The sequence below is a fragment of the Ailuropoda melanoleuca genome, chromosome 2 (genome assembly GCF_002007445.2).
Source record: "Ailuropoda melanoleuca isolate Jingjing chromosome 2, ASM200744v2, whole genome shotgun sequence".
Classification (NCBI taxonomy): domain Eukaryota; kingdom Metazoa; phylum Chordata; class Mammalia; order Carnivora; family Ursidae; genus Ailuropoda; species Ailuropoda melanoleuca.
Window position 1 is genome coordinate 46,808,489 of NC_048219.1, and position 19,248 is coordinate 46,827,736.

Sequence of the window (19,248 nt, forward strand, 5' to 3'; positions counted from 1 at the left end):
TACTTCTACACTGGGTTTTTCCAAGCAAAGTGACTTTAAACATATTCTAGATTTTTGGTCATTGAAAAGAGGATTAAGTCTGTATCACAGAAATAAAATTCATCATGATGCTCAGGAAGTTCAAAAGTAACTTTCTTATAAAGTTTCAGTCACCACCAGAAAGCATTTATGTAAAGGATTCACTATCTTATTCAGGACATATTCAGGACTAGAAAATAATAGTGTTTTCCTTATATTGATGAAAATGCAAAACAGTTAAGGATAGAGCCAATAAAATAAATACGGTATGGCCTATGGACACTAAAAGAAATCCTTTGGAGGATCTCCTAATACTGAAATGACTCCTTTATAAGCCAATGTGAAATAAGCATGAAGAAAGGCATTCAGTAAGAAACACTCAAAGGCAATCTTGATCATGAAATGCTTGTCCNTGTGTGCTAAAAACACCAGACGTACAGAAATGAGCATAATCCATCTATCCTGAAATACCCTGCTTCTCATTTCATGATGCACTTGGTGACCCAGTGACCAAACTCACTTAAATTTCTTTGATAAAAGAGTAAAATTTTGCTAACCCCTCTACCCAACTCCAGCTAGCTGGTATAATCATTCTTAATAACATAAGATATTTACTTTGGAAGAAATTTAAGCAAACAAATATTCTGTACAGATGTAACTTATCTGGGGGCTTCTCAAGATCCATGGTTTTAAGCTATTGCCTGGATGACTTCTATTATGAAAAAAGTGAATGTTTAACTAGTAGTTCTGGGAGCCTTTCCTTATATTGAACTAGAGCAGCAGCTCCATTTACAAATCTGTTTTACTTGTTGAGATTATACTCCTAAATTTTTTTTAATAACCCCTGTTCTAGGTAACTAATTGAAATTAAAATAAAATAACAGAATGCTATACATATAAATGTACGGTGATTGGGGAATCCATGCTCAGTATGTGTTTTAATGATATCTCTAAAATGTGACACCCATTATCCTTTGATAGATCAAGGGATTGTGGTATTGAAACTCCCATAAATCCTTCAAAGAATCTAGTGGTACAACATTAGATGCATTTTTCTTGTTGTACTTGAACTTCCAGGGAGCTCCTGATGCTATCAAGTTCTCTATCATCATAGTCATCTCATCACACGGAGCAACTGATAAATTTGTAGTTAAAGAGAGCATTTTGGGGGTTTGTTTTGACATCCTTGATTACTTCTACACTGGGTTTTTCCAAGCAAAGTGACTTTAAACATATTCTAGATTTTTGGTCATTGAAAAGAGGATTAAGTCTGTATCACAGAAATAAAATTCATCATGATGCTCAGGAAGTTCAAAAGTAACTTTCTTATAAAGTTTCAGTCACCACCAGAAAGCATTTACGTAAAGGATTCACTATCTTATTCAGGACGCATTCAGGACTAGAAAATAATAGTGTTTTCCTTATATTGATGAAAACGCAAAACAGTTAAGGATAGAGCCAATAAAATAAATACGGTATGGCCTATGGACACTAAAAGAAATCCTTTGGAGGATCTCCTAATACTGAAATGACTCCTTTATAAGCCAATGTGAAATAAGCATGAAGAAAGGCATTCAGTAAGAAACACTCAAAGGCAATCTTGATCATGAAATGCTTGTCCGTAAGGTAACCCACAACTCATTTCACCAACATGTGGGAGGAACAACCTCTTTTTGGGCTTTCCCAGCCTTGATTTACTTTTTGAAAAGGAAGGATATTCTTAATCTAGCTTGAATTATGGTTTGGAAAGACTCTAATGACATTTATACCTTTTCCTCCCTATGACCTTAAAAAGTGGTTTAGCTAGTGTCAGGCTTAAAACACTCCTTCTGGGGCGCCTGGGTGATGCAGTCGTTAAGCGTCTGCCTTCGGCTCAGGGCGTGATCCCGGCGTTCTGGTATCGAGCCCCACATCAGCTCCTCTGCTGGGAGCCTGCTTCTTCCTCTCCCACTCCCCCTGCTTGTGTTCCCTCTCTCTCTGGCTGTCTCTCTCTCTCTCAAATGAATAAATAAAATCTTTAAAAAACAAACAAAAACAAAACAAAACAAAACAAAAAAAACACTCCTTCTTCCTGGAATTGTATCTAGAAGATATTGGCCAAGACGTTTTCCACAAAGGGTCCTTTTACTGTGTTCATGTCGGGCTCTGACTTGAACTGTCCTTATGCCTCGGGTTCCAGAAAGCTTGTTCCCTTGCTCTGACTCTCATCTACTCACAGCTGCTTTTGACCCTGTCTGTTGCAATTGTATTAGCAACTGAACCTCAAAGATTTGAAAAACTAATCTTCAGCTAGTGGGACTTTTTGACAAGATTAGATCTACCCAAAGTTGGATACTTTGTATAGTTTCAGAGTTGGATATAAAATGATTTTGTGAATATTCCTTTTGAATTAGCAAAATTAAGAAAATCAGTCCCACTAACCTAAGATCTCTGGTCATCGTTTCCAGCTTCTTAATCATCTGGGTAAACAAATATCATCCTCTTCCTTAAGGCACCAGATTCAGAAGTAGTAAAGTTTACTCAAAGTTGTTTTTTGTTTTGTTTTGTTTTGTTTTTTTATAGTCACAATATTCTTCTCTGTGAGGACGGGCATGCTGTGGTGGCAGATTTTGGAGGTGAGATTTCCATGAATAATAACCCAAATGACATCAGTCTATTTCTTCATTCCTAGTTGGTACCTAATATTGTATGATGAATCTGAAAATGGATTGCACACTGACAGCTATACTTGTCTAAGTCATTCAAATTTCAGTGACCCTGAATCTTAAAAATATATCATTTATTTTCAGTTTTTCCTCTTTGATATCCCCAGCTAAAAGAAAGGAAGTAAGCATTTAAATAAGACAGAGGTTTCTTGGGGTTTCAAAATTTTAGCTGTGATTTTGACCTTGTTTTTAAAGATATTTCCTTTGACATGAATTCGTTTTCTCTCTCCCTCAGAATCAAGATTTCTACAGTCTCTGGACGAAGACAACATGACAAAACAACCTGGGGTTTGCTGCTGCTTGTGTTCCCTATAATTATGAAACAATTAAAATATGTAAACTCAGCATGAGACGAAGTGAGATGAGAGCAGCTTTAACTGAAAGCATTGTCATTGTCCCAGGGGCAGGATAATGTTTTATGCTTTTATTTTCAGTAAGCCCTCAAAAGAACTCTTTCAAGGCTCTACCAGAAAAATAGATTAGATATATATTTGGGAAAGACGATGGGCAAAATAATACAGAGTTGTTTCAAGTATAACTGAAAAAAGTACATGGCAAGCATGGTTAATTGGCTTTCATTTTCAGATCTTCTTATTAAGCAGTGGAGTGAACATTTAATCAGTAACTAACTATAGAATTTGTAGTTAACCAGCATCTGATAACAACTTTTTTCTACTTTAGCATTATAAGGCAATATGTCACATAACCAAGCATTAATGTTTAAGTAAAATGTAAGTTATATAAGTTATAACATCTGAAGCAAGCATAATTGTACTCAAAATCTCTGCCATTAAATTCATTACCTGCTCTCTCCTTTGCTCCCCCCACACCCCCAAAAAGTAGCTTCTCTTTCTAGACTACCTGTGTTATTTAATTACCCAAGTTTGGGGTAATTTTCCATTCCTTCCTTCCCTGCTTCCACTGACTTTACTCACTTTGTCTGTTCGCATGCTTGTTTTAACCTCTCATTTTACACTTCAGTTCAGGTCTTCATCATCTCTTTTCTGAACTAGAAGTAGGATTCTAACTCCAGTATGCTCTTCCTGTTCATTCTTTGCAGCGTCAGCTAGCTGTTGGGCATGGACAATTCACATCCTCCTATAAACCATCAAAGATAGCCACTACCCGGGGCACCTGGGTGGCTCAGTCAGTTAAGCATCCCACTCTTGATTTCAGCTCAGGTCATAATCTCAGGGTCCCAGAATCAAGCCCCCAGTCAAGTCCCCAGTTGCTCAGTGGGGAGTCTGCTTGGATACCCTCTATCCTTATTCCTCTGCCCCAGCCCCATGCACACACGCTTGCTTGCTCTCACTCTCTCTCAAATAAATAAATCTTTAAAAAAAAAAAAAAAAGATGCCCACTACCCGCAGGCCAAAATCCAAATTCATTGCCTGACAGCCTCCTGTCCTCCCAGGTCTGGCTCAGGGCCCCTCTGTGACCTCTTCTCCCACAGCGAGTTCTCTCAAGTCCCCCGTACCCCAGCACACAAGCCTCCTGGTCATTCCCCAAACATGCCATTCACCTTCATATTCCTGTGACACTGCTAGTGTGGTTTTCTCTGCCTGGATAGCCCTCCACTCCACCCCGCCTAAAAGGAGTCTACTCATCTTGCAAGGCCCAGGAAATTTTACCCATTTTAAGTGCCTTCCCTTCCATTACATCCTCCCCAACATTTGATGCCTCCTCCCCATGCACTTTTCTGTCTGTGCTTTTGTGCATTTTGCACTGCTAATTTAAACTCTTATTCATTCAGTCTACAAACTTTTATTGAGGGCCTACCGTTTATCAGGCATTGTGCAAAGGGCCAGAAATGCAAAATGTAAAGAAAAGCTTAGTCCTTGATCTCAAGGAGCTCATTTTCTGATAGGGAAAACATGGTAATAAGCAGATAGATTGAAAGCAGTTTGGAAATTCGGTGGTAAATAAGGTGTGACAAAGCATCATGGGAGCTCAGGTGGGATGAATGGGAGTAAATTAGGTGTAGCGAAAACAGAAAGGAGTGGCAGGTAGAATGAACAGCAGTATGAGTAAAGTCATAGTGGAGAACAAGAAATATCAGACTTCCTGGGGGAACTTCAAATAGGTTGGCATTGTTGGCATGCACTGTATGAGGAAGAGAGAGTGAAAGATGAGTTAGAGAGGAAGGCAGGAACCACATAATGGAACATGTTGTATTGTAAGTAGGATTATGCATGCTGGTTTCCCCAGTTAGATTTCACTCCTTCATCCAACAAATATTTATGGACTACTTACTAGATGCCACACTTTCTTCTAGGAACTGGGGATATTACAGTGAATAAATTAATTTTCTTATTCCTATGGAGCTAATATTCTGCTAGAAAGAGATAGACACTGAGCAGATTAACAGAATATCTATTGGTGGTGATAAGTGTTATGAACTAAAAACAAAGCACAGCATATGAATGGAGAGTAGAGGGGTGCCATTTAGGGCAAGAGAGAAAGATAACATTTGATGAGAGACCTGACCACCAGTCATCCATGTGTGGGAAGGGGCAATACAGAGGGAACAACAAGTGCAAAGGCCCTGAGGCAGGAAAACTCTCTGTGTGTTCAAGAACAGAATGACTGGGGGCGCCTGGGTGGCACAGCGGTTAAGCGTCTGCCTTCGGCTCAGGGCGTGATCCCGGCGTTCTGGGATCGGAGCCCCACATCAGGCTCCTCCGCTATGAGCCTGCTTCTTCCTCTCCCACCCTCTGCTTGTGTTCCCTCTCTCACTGGCTGTCTCTATCTCTGTCAAATAAATAAATAAAAATCTTTAAAAAAAAAAAAAGAACAGAATGACTGGAGTGGAGTGAGCAAGAGAAGAGTGGTAAGATATGCGATAAGGGAGGTAGGAAGAATGAGTCCTCTTTTTGACAGGACACACAGACCTGGGACATAGAGATAGCTTAATCAGTGGTTGTCAACCCCGGCTACACATTGGAATCACTTCAGAAACTCATTTAGAAAGTATGCCACTTGAATCTAACCCCCAGAAATGCTGATTTCTTTGGCCTGGGGTTAATCTTGGGTACCTGTATCTTTTAAAAATTTCCCCAGGTGACTCTAAAATGCATCCAGAGTGGCTAAATAAACTTTTGTTGAAAGAAATTGAATTGAATGTCACCAACAGCAAGTAATTTTTTTTTTTATCCTACCAGTGTAGTCTTCAAGCACAGCACTACTCTAGATTTATTTTGAAGGCTATTTTGTGTCTTACTAGTTATGTGGCCTTGTGTAAGTTGGCTGATTACTCTATTGCTCCCCTGTGGAAAAATGGGCACATTGTATGCCTACTTCCACTTATGCAATGTTGTGACACAATGTATCATCTGCTACATAAGTGGAGGCTATTTGGAATGTGAAAGCTCACAGGGAAGAATTGCATATAAGCACCATAATCAGAATAGAGATATTCTTGGAATGCTGTAATTACGCACGATTTCAAAATAAGGTAGACACTTCAAAAGAATTATCAGCAGCCAGCTCTGCATAGAATTTCAGGAAGAGCAATAAAAGAATACTGGTTTCCTTCAGTGGAAATACAAAGAAAGAAGGTGTTTGGCGAAGTTCATTGATAAGGTTATGGATCCGTGAGGTTTTAGAGCTGGAAGGGCTTGCCTCCTCTGTTTTACCCTTGAGGAATCTGAGGTCCAAGAAACATGTGAGATTTGTCCAGAACTGCCCAAACAGGCAGTGGTACAGCTAGAACTGGAATTTTCATCTCCTGACTCGAAACCTAGTGCTCTTTCCCCTAAACCACAAATAAACCAAAATTATGCATTTGCATCCCAGAATGGAAACTTATATTTAAAATCAAAAACTACATAACTGCAAGTGAAAAGAATGTAAATAATGCCATCCAAACATGAATATAAAACTTTGTACAGAGAAAATTATAACATTTTATAGATTTTGTTCCTGGAATATTTATTGCACAAACCGCATTCAGAAATAACACAACTGGGCAAACAAAGGAGATGTGACAGATGTGATCCTGCCAGTAAGATATCTGCTTTAAAGGAATATTCTGGGCACTCCCCTAAGGTCCTTTCTCTCCTCAATCATAAAGGCACTATTTATGCTTCTAATTTAGTGACTTCCTAAATTACAACCTGAAGATCTAAAGGAGGAAAGGTGCCTCCCACAGTGTGTGCTTCACCCCCAGGGAGGCATAGAGCTCTTGGATGAATCGTGATTGGCTATTCAGAAGCTTGAATGGCTTCTAGGGGTAAGACGCTCAGAAGTAAACAGAAAATGCTGCTGCCGTGATCATCATTTTACAAGATGCAGGACTACTTGATGATTAATATTGTTGGAATATTTTTGGAAGAATTATGACTCTCATGATTTTCCAATGATTTACAAAATGCCCTTTGTAAAAATGAGCAACAATAGTAAACCTGCTATTTATGTATAAACACACCAGTTTATTGCACAGTATAGGGCAATCAATGTTATTTTATGTTTATATCTTTTGAGAGCAATGGGAGAACACTTAAATCCTTACTAAGAAAAACACTGTTCTACAATGGAATAACTAAACACTTGGTGAGTGACTTGTGGATGTTTCTGGACACGCAGAACCTCCGCTGGATGGCTCCTGAGGTGTTCACGCAGTGCACACGCTACACCATCAAAGCTGACGTCTTCAGCTACGCTCTGTGTCTGTGGGAACTTCTCACCGGTGAAATTCCATTCGCTCATCTTAAGCCAGGTAAGACATCCTGCAAAGTGTCTCTGTTCTCCAGAGTTCTATGCATTTTCATGACTTAAAGAAACACTTTTTTTCTAAAAATTATTACTCTTGGTGGGTTGGCAAGGTGAGAATTAAGTAAACAATTTCAATTTGGTTTTTTGTTTTGTTTCGTTTTCTTTTAAAAGATCCTATTTATTTATTTATTTATCTGAGAGACAGACAGAGAGCGAAAGAGAAAGAGCACAGCAGTGGGGAGAGGGACGCAGGGTTCAATCCGAGGACCCTGAGACCATGACTGAGTGAAAGTCAGATGTTTAACTGACTGAGCCACCCAGGCGCCCCTCTATTTGTTTTAAGCATGTGCCAAATCCAGAAAACTTAATGACCTGTGTGATTTTTAGACACAGGCACACACAAGGTACGTGAAAAATATACACATACTTGAGGTTTAAGGTAAATTTTATTTGCATCTGTCTCTTCTTTTTATTTAAGCTGCTTTTATGTCTTGTCACTCCATTTACTTATTTGTATTCACCATTAGACTGGAAATTTGCCCCCAGCAATCACTCATCTGATTTATGTCTTTATAGGTTTGCCTTTTCCAGAATGTCCTAAAAACGGAATCATGTTGTTGATTTTCAATAATTCATTCTTTTTTTTGTTCCTGAGTAATATTCCATTGTGTGGATGTATCTCAATTTAATCATGCATTGACGAGTTGATGATTATTTGAATTATTCTCATTTGGGGCCTACTGTGAATAAGATAACTAAAACCATTCAGGTCTTTGTGTGGATGGTTTTATTACTTTTGAATAAATATGTAAGAGATGATTACCAGATCTTATGATAAGAGTTTTTCTAAGGTGTCTGTACCATTATGGATTCCCACCAGCAGTGGATTAGAATTCCAGTTGCTACACACCCTTGCCAGGACTTTTTTTTTACAGCCTGTTTAAAATAAAATATTAGCCATTTAAGTAGGTATGTAATGGTATATCATTGTAGGGTTATTTTATATTTCTCTACCAACTAATGAGTTGATAATCTTTTCACATGTTTATGTGTATTCATACCTCTTTCTTTGGTAAAGTGTTTGTTCAGTTTGCCTTATTATTTACTTGTAAGAGTTCTTAGATTCTAGGTAAAAGTCTTTCATCTACTATGCGTTTTGAAAGTATTTTTCTCTAGTCTGTGGCTTGCCTTTTCATAGTCTTGAAAGCAGTTTTTAATTTCAATGATGTATACCTTATCAAACTTTTAAATCACATATTTTTGTATCCTTTCTAAAATATGGTTGCATCACTGAGGCCACAAAGATTTTATCCTATGTTTTCTTATAGAACTCTAAAAAGGTTTAGGTTTTATATTTATAAAATCTATTTGTGTTCTTTTTTTTTTTGTAATGGCACAGGTATGAGCTTTTGTTATTCTTTTGTTAATTTGTTTTTTGGGAGTGTGGGTGGCTCAGTCAGTTAAGCATCTGCCTTCGGCTTAGGTCATGATCCCAGGGTCCTGGGATGGAGCCCTGTGTCATATTGGGCTCCCTTCTCAGCCCTCTCTCTGCAGCTCTCCCTGCTTGGGCTCTCTGTCTCTCTCTCTCCCTCTCTCAAATAAATAAATAAAATCTTTTTAAAAATTCTTCATAAAAAAATTTGTTTTTTAAAATGGATGTTTAATTTTCCAGCATGATTTGTTGAAAAAAACTTTCCTATCTCCATTAAATTATTTTGGTACTGTTGTCAAATATCAATTCACCATATATGTGTATTTATTTTTGGACTCTGTTCCATTGATATATGTCTACCCTTACACTAATACCATATTATATTGAAAGGTTACAGTTAAGTCTTGAAATCAGGTCATATGAATCCTTCAACTATGTTCTTCTTTATAAAAATTGCTTTGGCTCTTCTAGGCTTTTTGCTTTTCTATGTAAATTTTTTAAATCAGCTTGTTTATTTCTACCAAAAAAAAAAAAGAGCCCACTGGAATTTTGGGTAGATTACACTGAGTTTACAGATCAATTTGGGAAGCACTGACAACTTAAGCATACTGAATCTGCCAGTCAGTCTACATGGTATAGCCTTCCCTTCAGTTAGGTCTTCTTTAATTTCTGTCATCAGTGTGATTGTAGTTTGTGGCATAACCCTTGCACATTTTTTAGGCTTCTCTCTATGGATTTTGTGTTTGATACTATTATACATGTTGTATTTTAAAATTTCAATGTCCAGTGGTTCTTTGCTAGAAGAGAGATGTAATTAATTTTTAACCATCAACCTAGTTTATTCTACAAAGTTGTTAAATTTACTTACTCATTCAAGTAGCTTTTTTCTACATTCTTTGAGATTTTCCACATAGATGATTTTGTGGTCTGTTAATAAAAGTTTCTTTTCAATCTGTATGTGTTTTTATATCTTTTTCTTGTCTTCTTGCACAAGCAAAGACTGATGAACAAAAATGAACAAAAAACAGAAGTGATGAGATATATACCTCAAATCTATCTCCTTCTCAAAATTTCACCCACCAACATGCTAGTCGAAGCTGCTGTCTTTATCACTATAACTCCTGCAATAGCCATTTGACTTCTTTCCTTTCATTCTGCCGCCCTTCCTCTCCACTCCTTATAGAGCTACTGGAATGGTGTTTAAAAAACATAAAACCAATTATGTTACTATTGCTTAAAATCATCCAATGGCTTCCTGTGTCCTTAGGATTAAACCTCAAAGTTATTAACAGGCCCTACACCACTCTACGTGTTTCTGTACCTCCAACCTTGCTCAGATCATTTCATGTCCTGTGCTCCAGCCACTGTAGCCATCTTTTGCTTCCTTCAGTGTGTCCCATTTCTTCTGGCACTTTTATAAACTTTTCCTCTGGAAATGCAGTTGGTGATGACTCCACAAAGATTACTGTGAGGATCACATGAAATGATATTTGTGACTGAACTTTGTAAACTGAAAACTCTCTGCAACTGTTAAGATGAGAGATGAGGGCAAAGTGTAACTAACACAAGATCAGGACCTCCTAGGATGCTATATTCGTGTGACACTCGTCTCCAGAAAGCCCATATAAAAACTCCAGTCATCCTTGACTTCTCTTTCTTCTTTTGCTTTTTCCTCCTGTTCTTCCTTTCTTGTTCACACTCATTTCCTTATTTTCAGTCCTACTTTCTAAATATCTCCTGAATCTTTCCACTTATCTTCCTCTCCACTGCTACTTCCTTATTTTGCATAGAATTCTGCATGGTATCTTAAATGGTGTCCTCATCTCCAGGTTTTCTCATCATCTTCTTTTCACCAGTTGCCATACTATAGCTAGGTTTAGCTTTCTGAAAACTCAAGTTAGATCATCTGGCCTCCTTTATTTAAAATCTCCAGTGTTTTCCCTTTGCTCTTAAGATAAAAACAAACTTTCTTGAAACAGTCTACAAAGCCTCACACTTATACATTCCTACTTTCCTGCCCAGGTCTACCTCTTGCCACTTCCAGTCTCTCATCTATGTTCCAGCCACAGGGCACTATTTCTTTTCCCCAACATGACTTGTTTCATCTCACTTCCCTGTCTGTGCACACATTAGTCTCTTTGAGACATTCTTGCTCACTCTCCGTCATATGATCCCTAATTAATTTTTAGATCTTAGCTTAAATATCACTTCTTCCCAAAACATCTTCTGTAATTCTCTAATATTGAGTAAATGCAGTCTCCTCCATGCCCCAAGTCATCATATATTATAGTATTTATCATATTTTACTCATACAGTTTTGGAATTTTCTTTACTCCATTATCCCTTGCTAATTATACAGTGAATATTTTGAAGAGATAAGATCACTTCTGTCATGGACCCCCCAGAAATATTTACCCTTTTTAGAGAGACAATATTATATAATCAAACAGTTAAAAATCTTGCCTAAGAATAACTTGATTCCAATATCCCAGATATTAGAATTTATAGTACTTTATTGGAAAGAGAGTTTGTTTATGATAGATGTTGAATTTTTTAAAGTTGGACAGTGACCATGCATCAAGAAATGAGACTGTTTATATCATTGCACTGGTTAGGCAATCTAGCATATGTTCAGCAATAAATTATATGAAGCATCAGATTCAATATAAGCTACATATTAGCCATTTACAAAGAGGAACAAATCCATGACTACAATGTATGACAGCATTATCAATTATGGTAGTAGCAACATTACACATGGCTCATCCTTCTGGATTTAGTAGTACCCTATCTCCTGGGAGAAATAGAAAAGTGGAACACAAAGATTGGCATTGACGCCTATGCAAGTGGTGGGTATGCATTAAGGACTTGAAGTTAGAGTCTCTTTTGCATAGGATATGTTCAAATTAACCTTATAATCTCAGGTTTAGAAAGAACCAAAAAAGCCATCACATCCAGCATTCAATGGGTACCTGAGACCAAATACCCGAAGGGCAGGAGGAAATAGGCAAATACTCTACACAAGACAGTGTGATGGACAGGAAATCACATGCTCTGACTCCAGGGGAACAGCTGCTACCCAGTTCCAGCCAAATAGTGCCATGCAGGAATGTAGAGATCACTGCTCATTGTTACCATATAAAATAATTTCTGTGTGTTTGTGTAGAAATCTAAAGGTTTGGGGCACCTGGGTGGTTCATTCGGTTAAGACTCTGACTCTTGATTTCGGCTCAGGTCACGACCTCGGGTCATGAGATCAAGCCCCATGTTGGGCTCTGCATTGGGTGTAAAGCCTGCTGAAGATTCTCTCTCTCTCCCTCTGCCTCATGCCTCCATGCATGCACTCTCAAAAGAAAGAAAGAAAAGAAAAAAAGAAAAGAAAAGAAAAGAAAAAGTCTAAAGGTTTTTAAATGTTGGCAATTGATTCAACTTTTAAGAAAGCATTTTTCAGGCTAACACCATGTGGGCTAAAGAGAATCAGCATAATGTGTAAGAACATGAGCCTTGTAACTATATGCAAGGTACTTAAGGTACTTAACCTAGCTATACTTCACTTTGTTTTTAAAATGGGGGTAATAATAGGACCTACCTCAAAAGATTGGAATGGTGACTGGGAATTGGAAACATTCAATAAATATTAGCTATTATTATTCTCGTTAGGCTATCATTGAGTGCTCCTCTGGCTGGGAACTGTGCTAGAGTTAAGAGGAAAACAAAGACTAGAGCATTTCTCAGGCCCTCATAGTACAGAGCAGAGGTTAAGTCCCAACTAGACAGAAGCAGACTGCTAAAGATGCTCCCTGGAGGAGTCTCCTGCCCAGACCTGGAAAATGGGAAGATGGTATCAGAGAAGGAATCTGAGAAGAGATGATCCCTGCACTTCAAAAAGATGAAAACGAATTAAATAGAGAAATAGTGGGGAGGTAGAGAAGGGGTTCCAACAGAAAGCAGTATGGGCAAGGTGCAGAGGCATGAGAGAGACACAAATAATTCAGCAGGGATGAATCAGAGAATACAAGGGAATCCATCACAAGACACACGCTGTAAATGTAAACCTAGAGCTAGGTAGTGAAGGGCCTTGTGTGTTCACAGTGAAAGTCACTGCAAGAGTTTAAGCAGGGCAATAATACAATGCTATTATTGTTTTCAAATGCTCCCTCTTGCTACAAAGCAAAGTCTGATTGAAGAGGCTTGAAATCAGGGTCAAGGAGACCAGGTTGTCTAGATAAGAATGCATAAAACCTTAACTAGGGTTGTGGCTTAGGAGAGGCCGGTTGTGGGAAATTTGAATGGGACTTACCCATGGGTTGAGGTGGGAGCACAAGGGAGAGGGAGGACTCAGGGATAACTTCCAGGCTTCTGGCTGAGCCAGCAGGAGGATGATGGATCCAGGGAGAAAGCAGATTTGTGAGAGAAGTGACAAGATTAGGGAGAGAAGGAGCCAAGGTGTGAAGCCAAGCAGAGAGAGAAGAACCAGGCAAGATGAAAAAGGAGCTGGTATGACCTGGCAAACAAGAGCTGTACTGGATACATTTCAGAGAAAGAAACCAACACCTGCTTCCCAGATTTTATGTCTCTCCTGGGTCTGTCTCCTCTGATATATCATGAAAAACTAAAGAAGACATCTAGGATAAATTAATCCATCAATATGTATTTTATCCAATCCCATTCCCTTATAACCAGGTACCAAATTTTGTGGATCACTTTCAGATTATAGTTTGAAGCCAAAGAAGAAAGCCTCTTGTTTTCCTTTTCCTATGTGATGCTAGCTGGTTCACAAGGAGACTCAACTCTGTGTCCTGGGATTCCTTATGCCAACCTGTATCTAAGTCTCGGATATGGCAGCAAGTTAAGAACATCTGCCAATTCATTCTAGCCAGATTTTGGTGAGACTTCGTATTGAGGTTTTAACTCAGAGTTGCAAACTGTAATATTGGGGCCAAATATGGCTGGCAATTTTTTTTTCTTTCACATATGATTGTAAAAAAAAAATAAGAATTTAAGTACATTTAGAGACACAGTTATATCACAGGATCCCATATTTGTAGCCATTTGTGTTTGCTACCCTGTTTAAATATTAGATGATTATGTTCTTTCTCCATATATGATTAGGACCCTAAAGCATCCTAAATATAATAATCTTAAAAGGCATAAGTACGCTGATGATGTGGACTACACTTTGACAAGTGATAAGAAAATAGGAGTGAACTAAAGTTCTGAAATCCTGTGTTTGCTGTGCTAATCTTCATCAGTTTATCACCAAGAAGAGTAGAGCCAGCCAATCACTACACAGATCACTGGAGAGATCGGATCGGTCCAATGGATGGTGATATTTCTATGAACATAGCTGATATTAACATTCCAATACTTCATTACACTGACAAAGATTGCAATGAGAATAGACACTGGTGCGAATTAATCTATTCTTCTGACAGTCTGTAATGAGAATGGGATGTGGTTTAAAAAATTAAGCCATTCTTAGTGCAGCCTCAAGATTGCAATCTCATGGTCTCTCTCAGATGCTATATGCTCTGGTGATACATCATTGAAAAGTGTCAGTTTAACAAAGAATGTGTCTCAGCTCTTGCTGGGAGAGTGGTCCGCATTTGCTTTGTTTCACCACAGCCCAACCCATAAAAACAATGAGGTAGAATCAATTGTGTTTTTTTAAAACACACATACACACAATCACAACTGGAAAAAAAAAAAATAAAACCAAATAAAAAACATCCTAGCAGTTTTATCTTAGTCAAAGCTTACAAGTAAAATATTGTACTTTATTGCTCTTTCTTTATACGAATGCCTAGATTTATTTTTATAAAACATAAGAGTGATAGTTTAATTTAGGAATTCAGAATCTACTACCAATTTATCCACAAGCAATGTAGCCAATTAAATTCACCATGAAGAGCTGCATAGACATCTTCTCCACAGTGGCCATGTTACATTATGAGCTGGGGCTGGTGACAGATGAGATGGTTTGCAGTCTTGTAATTTGCAGTAACTCAGTGCAATCTTTTACTTGGTATTCATACTCCCAAAAAAACCTCAAAAGTAACTATGACTTCTGGTCAAACAGAACAGAAAATACACAATGTTTTTGGTATCCAGTTCTCTCGATTCAGACTAAAAGGGATCAGTGGATGATAATAATTACAGCAACAGCAGCAAACACTTATTGAGAACCAACGATGTGCCAGATGCTCTCTGTACACTAGTTCCTTTAATTCTAACGATAACCTGTGGTTTAGGTTCTATTAGGATAAGATATATGCTCAATATCACGCGCTAGTAAGAGGGACGTCAAGACTCAAGTGCATGGCTCCTTATCCCCAAAGCCCATGCTTATCGCCATTATATGTGTCCTCATTGTTTCATCTTACATGGACAAAAATTAATACTCACAGAGGCAAATTAGCTTAATTAGGATCTCTCACAGAGTTAAAGGCAAAGCCAAACTGGGAATTAGGCCCCCAAATTTCCTTGTTAAGGGCATTTCTTAATTGTCATATTGTTTCAGTTTATAGAAGTCCCTTCCCAAATGTTCTGAAAAAAAGATAAGACAATGAACTACATATGCTACCAGATCTCAATAATTTACCTAATTATGTCATAATTTAATATTAATCTAAACATAGTCATCCTATGGTGTTTCTTGGTGACTAGGCATTATGCTCTGTCCTAAAGACATAATAATGAGCAAGATATTAATTGGCATTAATCCATAATCCTTATTTATTTGTACAATAAATGTTTACCGAGTCGTCTATACCATGACCTGTATTATCTCCAGTGAAATCATATTTTGAACTACCTCATTTATTGATTCATTTGGTTTATATCAGTTGGGTGCCTATTAATTTCCTTTCATCATGCTAAGCACAGGAGATACAGTGGTGAAAGATACAGTTCCTGAGATCAAGGAGCTTGTGATCTATTTACAGAGGCAAGAGAATAAATAGGCAATCCAGTATAATATAATGTATGCTATTGTAGTACCAGGTGCTGTGGGAGTACATAGGAAGGGCACCCAGAGACAGTTCATTAAGCTAAGACCTAAAGGACACTAGATGTAACATAGGAAAAGAGGGTGTGAAAGAGCATTTCAGGAAAAAGGGATCACCTCTCTGAATTTGCGACTGAACCATAAAAAGTAGGGACTTTCCAGTCCAGTAATTCATCTCTTTAATAATTACTCATCCGTTTACCAAATTTTAGTAAAAAGCCTAACACTTTATGTTTTTCTTAGCTTATTATCAAGCATTTACATGGAATGTTCGGTACATTTGATCACATGAATAAGTGAATGAAGGTTATCACATGTTCTGAATGCCTGTTGACGATCTCTAGTCATATCCTTTTTTTCTTGATAAAGTATTAATAAACAATAAGGAACTTGAATCCACAAATCAATACCATGGTTATATAAACTTTTGAGGCTGACTTACAAAATCTTGTTTAAGTCTCATTCAGGATAATGAGAGTGGAAAAAAATCTATGCTCTATTGTGCAGTCCACTATGGAAGCTACTAGACACACGTGGCTATTTAAATTTAAATTTATATTAACTGAAACTGAAGTAAAAATTCAGTTATTCAGTCACACCTTTTTAGTGCTTAATAGCCACATTTTAAGTGTTTAATAGGCGTATGCTACCATGTTGAACATTGCAGAACATTTCCCTCATTGTAAAAAGTTCTATGAGACAGTCCTACTCTAAAATCTAGATTACAAGTTTCACTAAATCATTGGTAGTTGTCACAGGGCTGAAGAAATGGTAGGTGCTCAATAAATAGTTATTGATATTTTTAAATTTAGCCTTATTCTCTTTTCATACCAAAGTTTCACTTGTAAAAGTAGAAACCAATATGTACATACATCATTTAATATATTTTATGGAGCAATCAAGTTAAAAAACTTGATTAATGGGCTGACAGTCTCTTTCCTGAATCTGGAATGCCAGAAAATTTCCCAGCTGTTGGTGTAGCATGGCCACTTAGGCAAGACTGACAAAGTAATCTCAAAGGTGACAAATCTCGATTGCATGACCCCTCATGTTGCATTGCCCACTTTCTGGCAGAGGTGCTAATGAGTAGTATCACTGCCAAGAGTGCACAAAGCAAACGGGAGAAGGAGATGCCAAGGCCTTGCAGAATCTACTTTGAATAATGAAGAATTAAATATCGTTCATCTTAAACTGATTTTCTAGACACAGTGCCAAGAAGCAAACAAGTAACTTTATAGACTTGATATCAGAGTCTAAAAAGGTTTCAGAGGACACATTTGGCACCTGCATCTGAGTTTAACTCACTTTATGAATAGTCCCTCCCCACCCATTAGGATATGTATAATTAGTTTAAATGTGTTCACTACGCTGGCTTATGTGCTTATCGCTGTACCAGCTCAACAATATCCAAATGGTCATAAGGTGAAAAAGTAGAGTTTGAAGATCTATGATCATTAAGCATTAGTTCGTTTGCTTATTTATTTACCTCATTCCAAAATGAATTAAAAGTAGTCAAGAGTAGCCAATGGGAGAAACCTAGCACACCTAGTTTTTTGTGACACAAAAGATACATTTTGTAAGTCATGTTAAGTTTGCTAACTACGTTTTGATGGTCTTTTGTTTCTTTGTTTTCTTAGCGTCAGCAACTATAACTGTTGCTGATGGAGGCTAGAAACCGTTGGCAAATGTAGCAATGCAAATATTCTAAAATGGCATTGAAAACAAAAGCAGAAATGGAATTCCTGACTCTGCCCTCAACCTGGAACCATTGTGCAATTAGAACTGCTCTTGCAAGGAAATATCAAAATACCAGGCAGGCGAAGAAAATGAATTTAAAATTTTAAATACAAATAACCAATAAATATTTGGGAAAATATTAAGCCTCACTATTCATCAAAGAATAAAATTTAAACAATAAGAAATGAGCTGATATATTTACCTCTCATATTAGCAAAATCTTTCATAAAATGAGAAAGCCTAATACTGGTGCAGGTGTAATGAAAAGTCTCTTACACATTGGCGACTGAGAGTATGAGTTAGTACAATTCTTTAGAAAAACAGTTTATCAGTATGTATCAAAAGTCTTCAGTTCTGTCCTTTGACATGTTCATCTCAGCCCTCAAATATCATAGTATGTGAAACTGGGAAAGCCATATTGGAGAAGATATACTTTGGAGAGTTTATGCCCAAATTTGAACAACGTAAAATTGAGGAATGATTAAGTAAATCATACAGAACACAGAGTCACTAAAAGTGTGTTAACCTGAACTTTTAATAACTTGGGAAAATGTTGATATTTAGGGGAAAAATACAACATAATCATATATTGGATTGGGCATGAGCTTAATGTTAGAAAGAATGCATAAGAAATACTCAAAATATTTTAACAATTGTCTTTTCTGAATAAGATTTTATTCTAATTATGTTTCTAAAATTCTACAGAAAACAGGTACAAATGTTACATTTGTCAAAATTAGATAATTCTGACTTGATCCATAAAGCAAAATGTTGATTAAGTTACATTACATATAATTTCACTAAATTAGTAGATCTATAAACAGAAGTGAATTGGAGCAAACTTAGTGTAGGAGAGGCAGTAGTTAGTTATATAGGTCATATCACAAAAGTTATTAAGGTACAAACAGATGTTGATGACATCACAACCTAGAAGACAGGAAGTCAACATCCTGGGACTTCAGCCTCCTGCTGGTGCAGAGCAATTATTCTGAGGACTAAAAAGAGCCTCAGGTGTTGTTTACAAAGTATTTCCAATGTGAAGTGGTTGAAGAGAGCGTGGAATCTGGAACGAGAGGCTATACCAATCACTAATTATATTTAATGTTTTCACAAATTAAAAACTTGTTACACACACACATACACAGAGAGAGAGAGAAATACCTACTTCGAATGATTGTTGGGAGGTTTGAAAAAGCTTAGGTATGTATCTACCATGTTGCCTGATACAAAATATGTTCAATAAAAGTAGCTATGAATTTGGTTTCCAAGAGAGTGACAGAAATCACTGGCTGCGGAACAGGGAAACATACAACAGTCAGGAATCTACAGCAAAGTTCCAAGAATCACAACACCATAATGGGGAGTTTGAGACGAGCAATATTCAGAAATCCAAGCAGACAGGTAACACTAGGGAGTTCAGTCAAGAGGTGGTATTAGCTAAAATGATGGGTTTGAAGTATCTAACAAAGTTCAGCAAATAATAACCACTTTATTAATAGTAAATCTTAAAATCCCAATATTCTTATAACCAGTCAAGGTATTTAAGCTTAAAAAATAATCTATTTTGCCCAAGTGATAGAGGTGCTTTCCGAATGCAGAGTTCAGTGGCACCCCATGTTTTGCTAAGTACAGTATTA

The 19,248-nt window shown here is 37.3% G+C and overlaps 1 protein-coding gene across 1 annotated transcript in view; it reads left to right on the plus strand.

The window, feature by feature from the left end:
- The window catches only part of LOC100478721 (serine/threonine-protein kinase TNNI3K), a 292,736-nt gene that overhangs the window by 190,075 nt on the left and 83,413 nt on the right, over positions 1-19,248 (plus strand). The window contains exons 18-20 of the mRNA XM_019797164.2: positions 2,581-2,633; positions 2,959-3,011; positions 7,308-7,440. Coding sequence (XP_019652723.1) covers positions 2,581-2,633; positions 2,959-3,011; positions 7,308-7,440 — 239 coding nt within the window. The remainder of the gene's footprint in view (positions 1-2,580; positions 2,634-2,958; positions 3,012-7,307; positions 7,441-19,248) is intronic.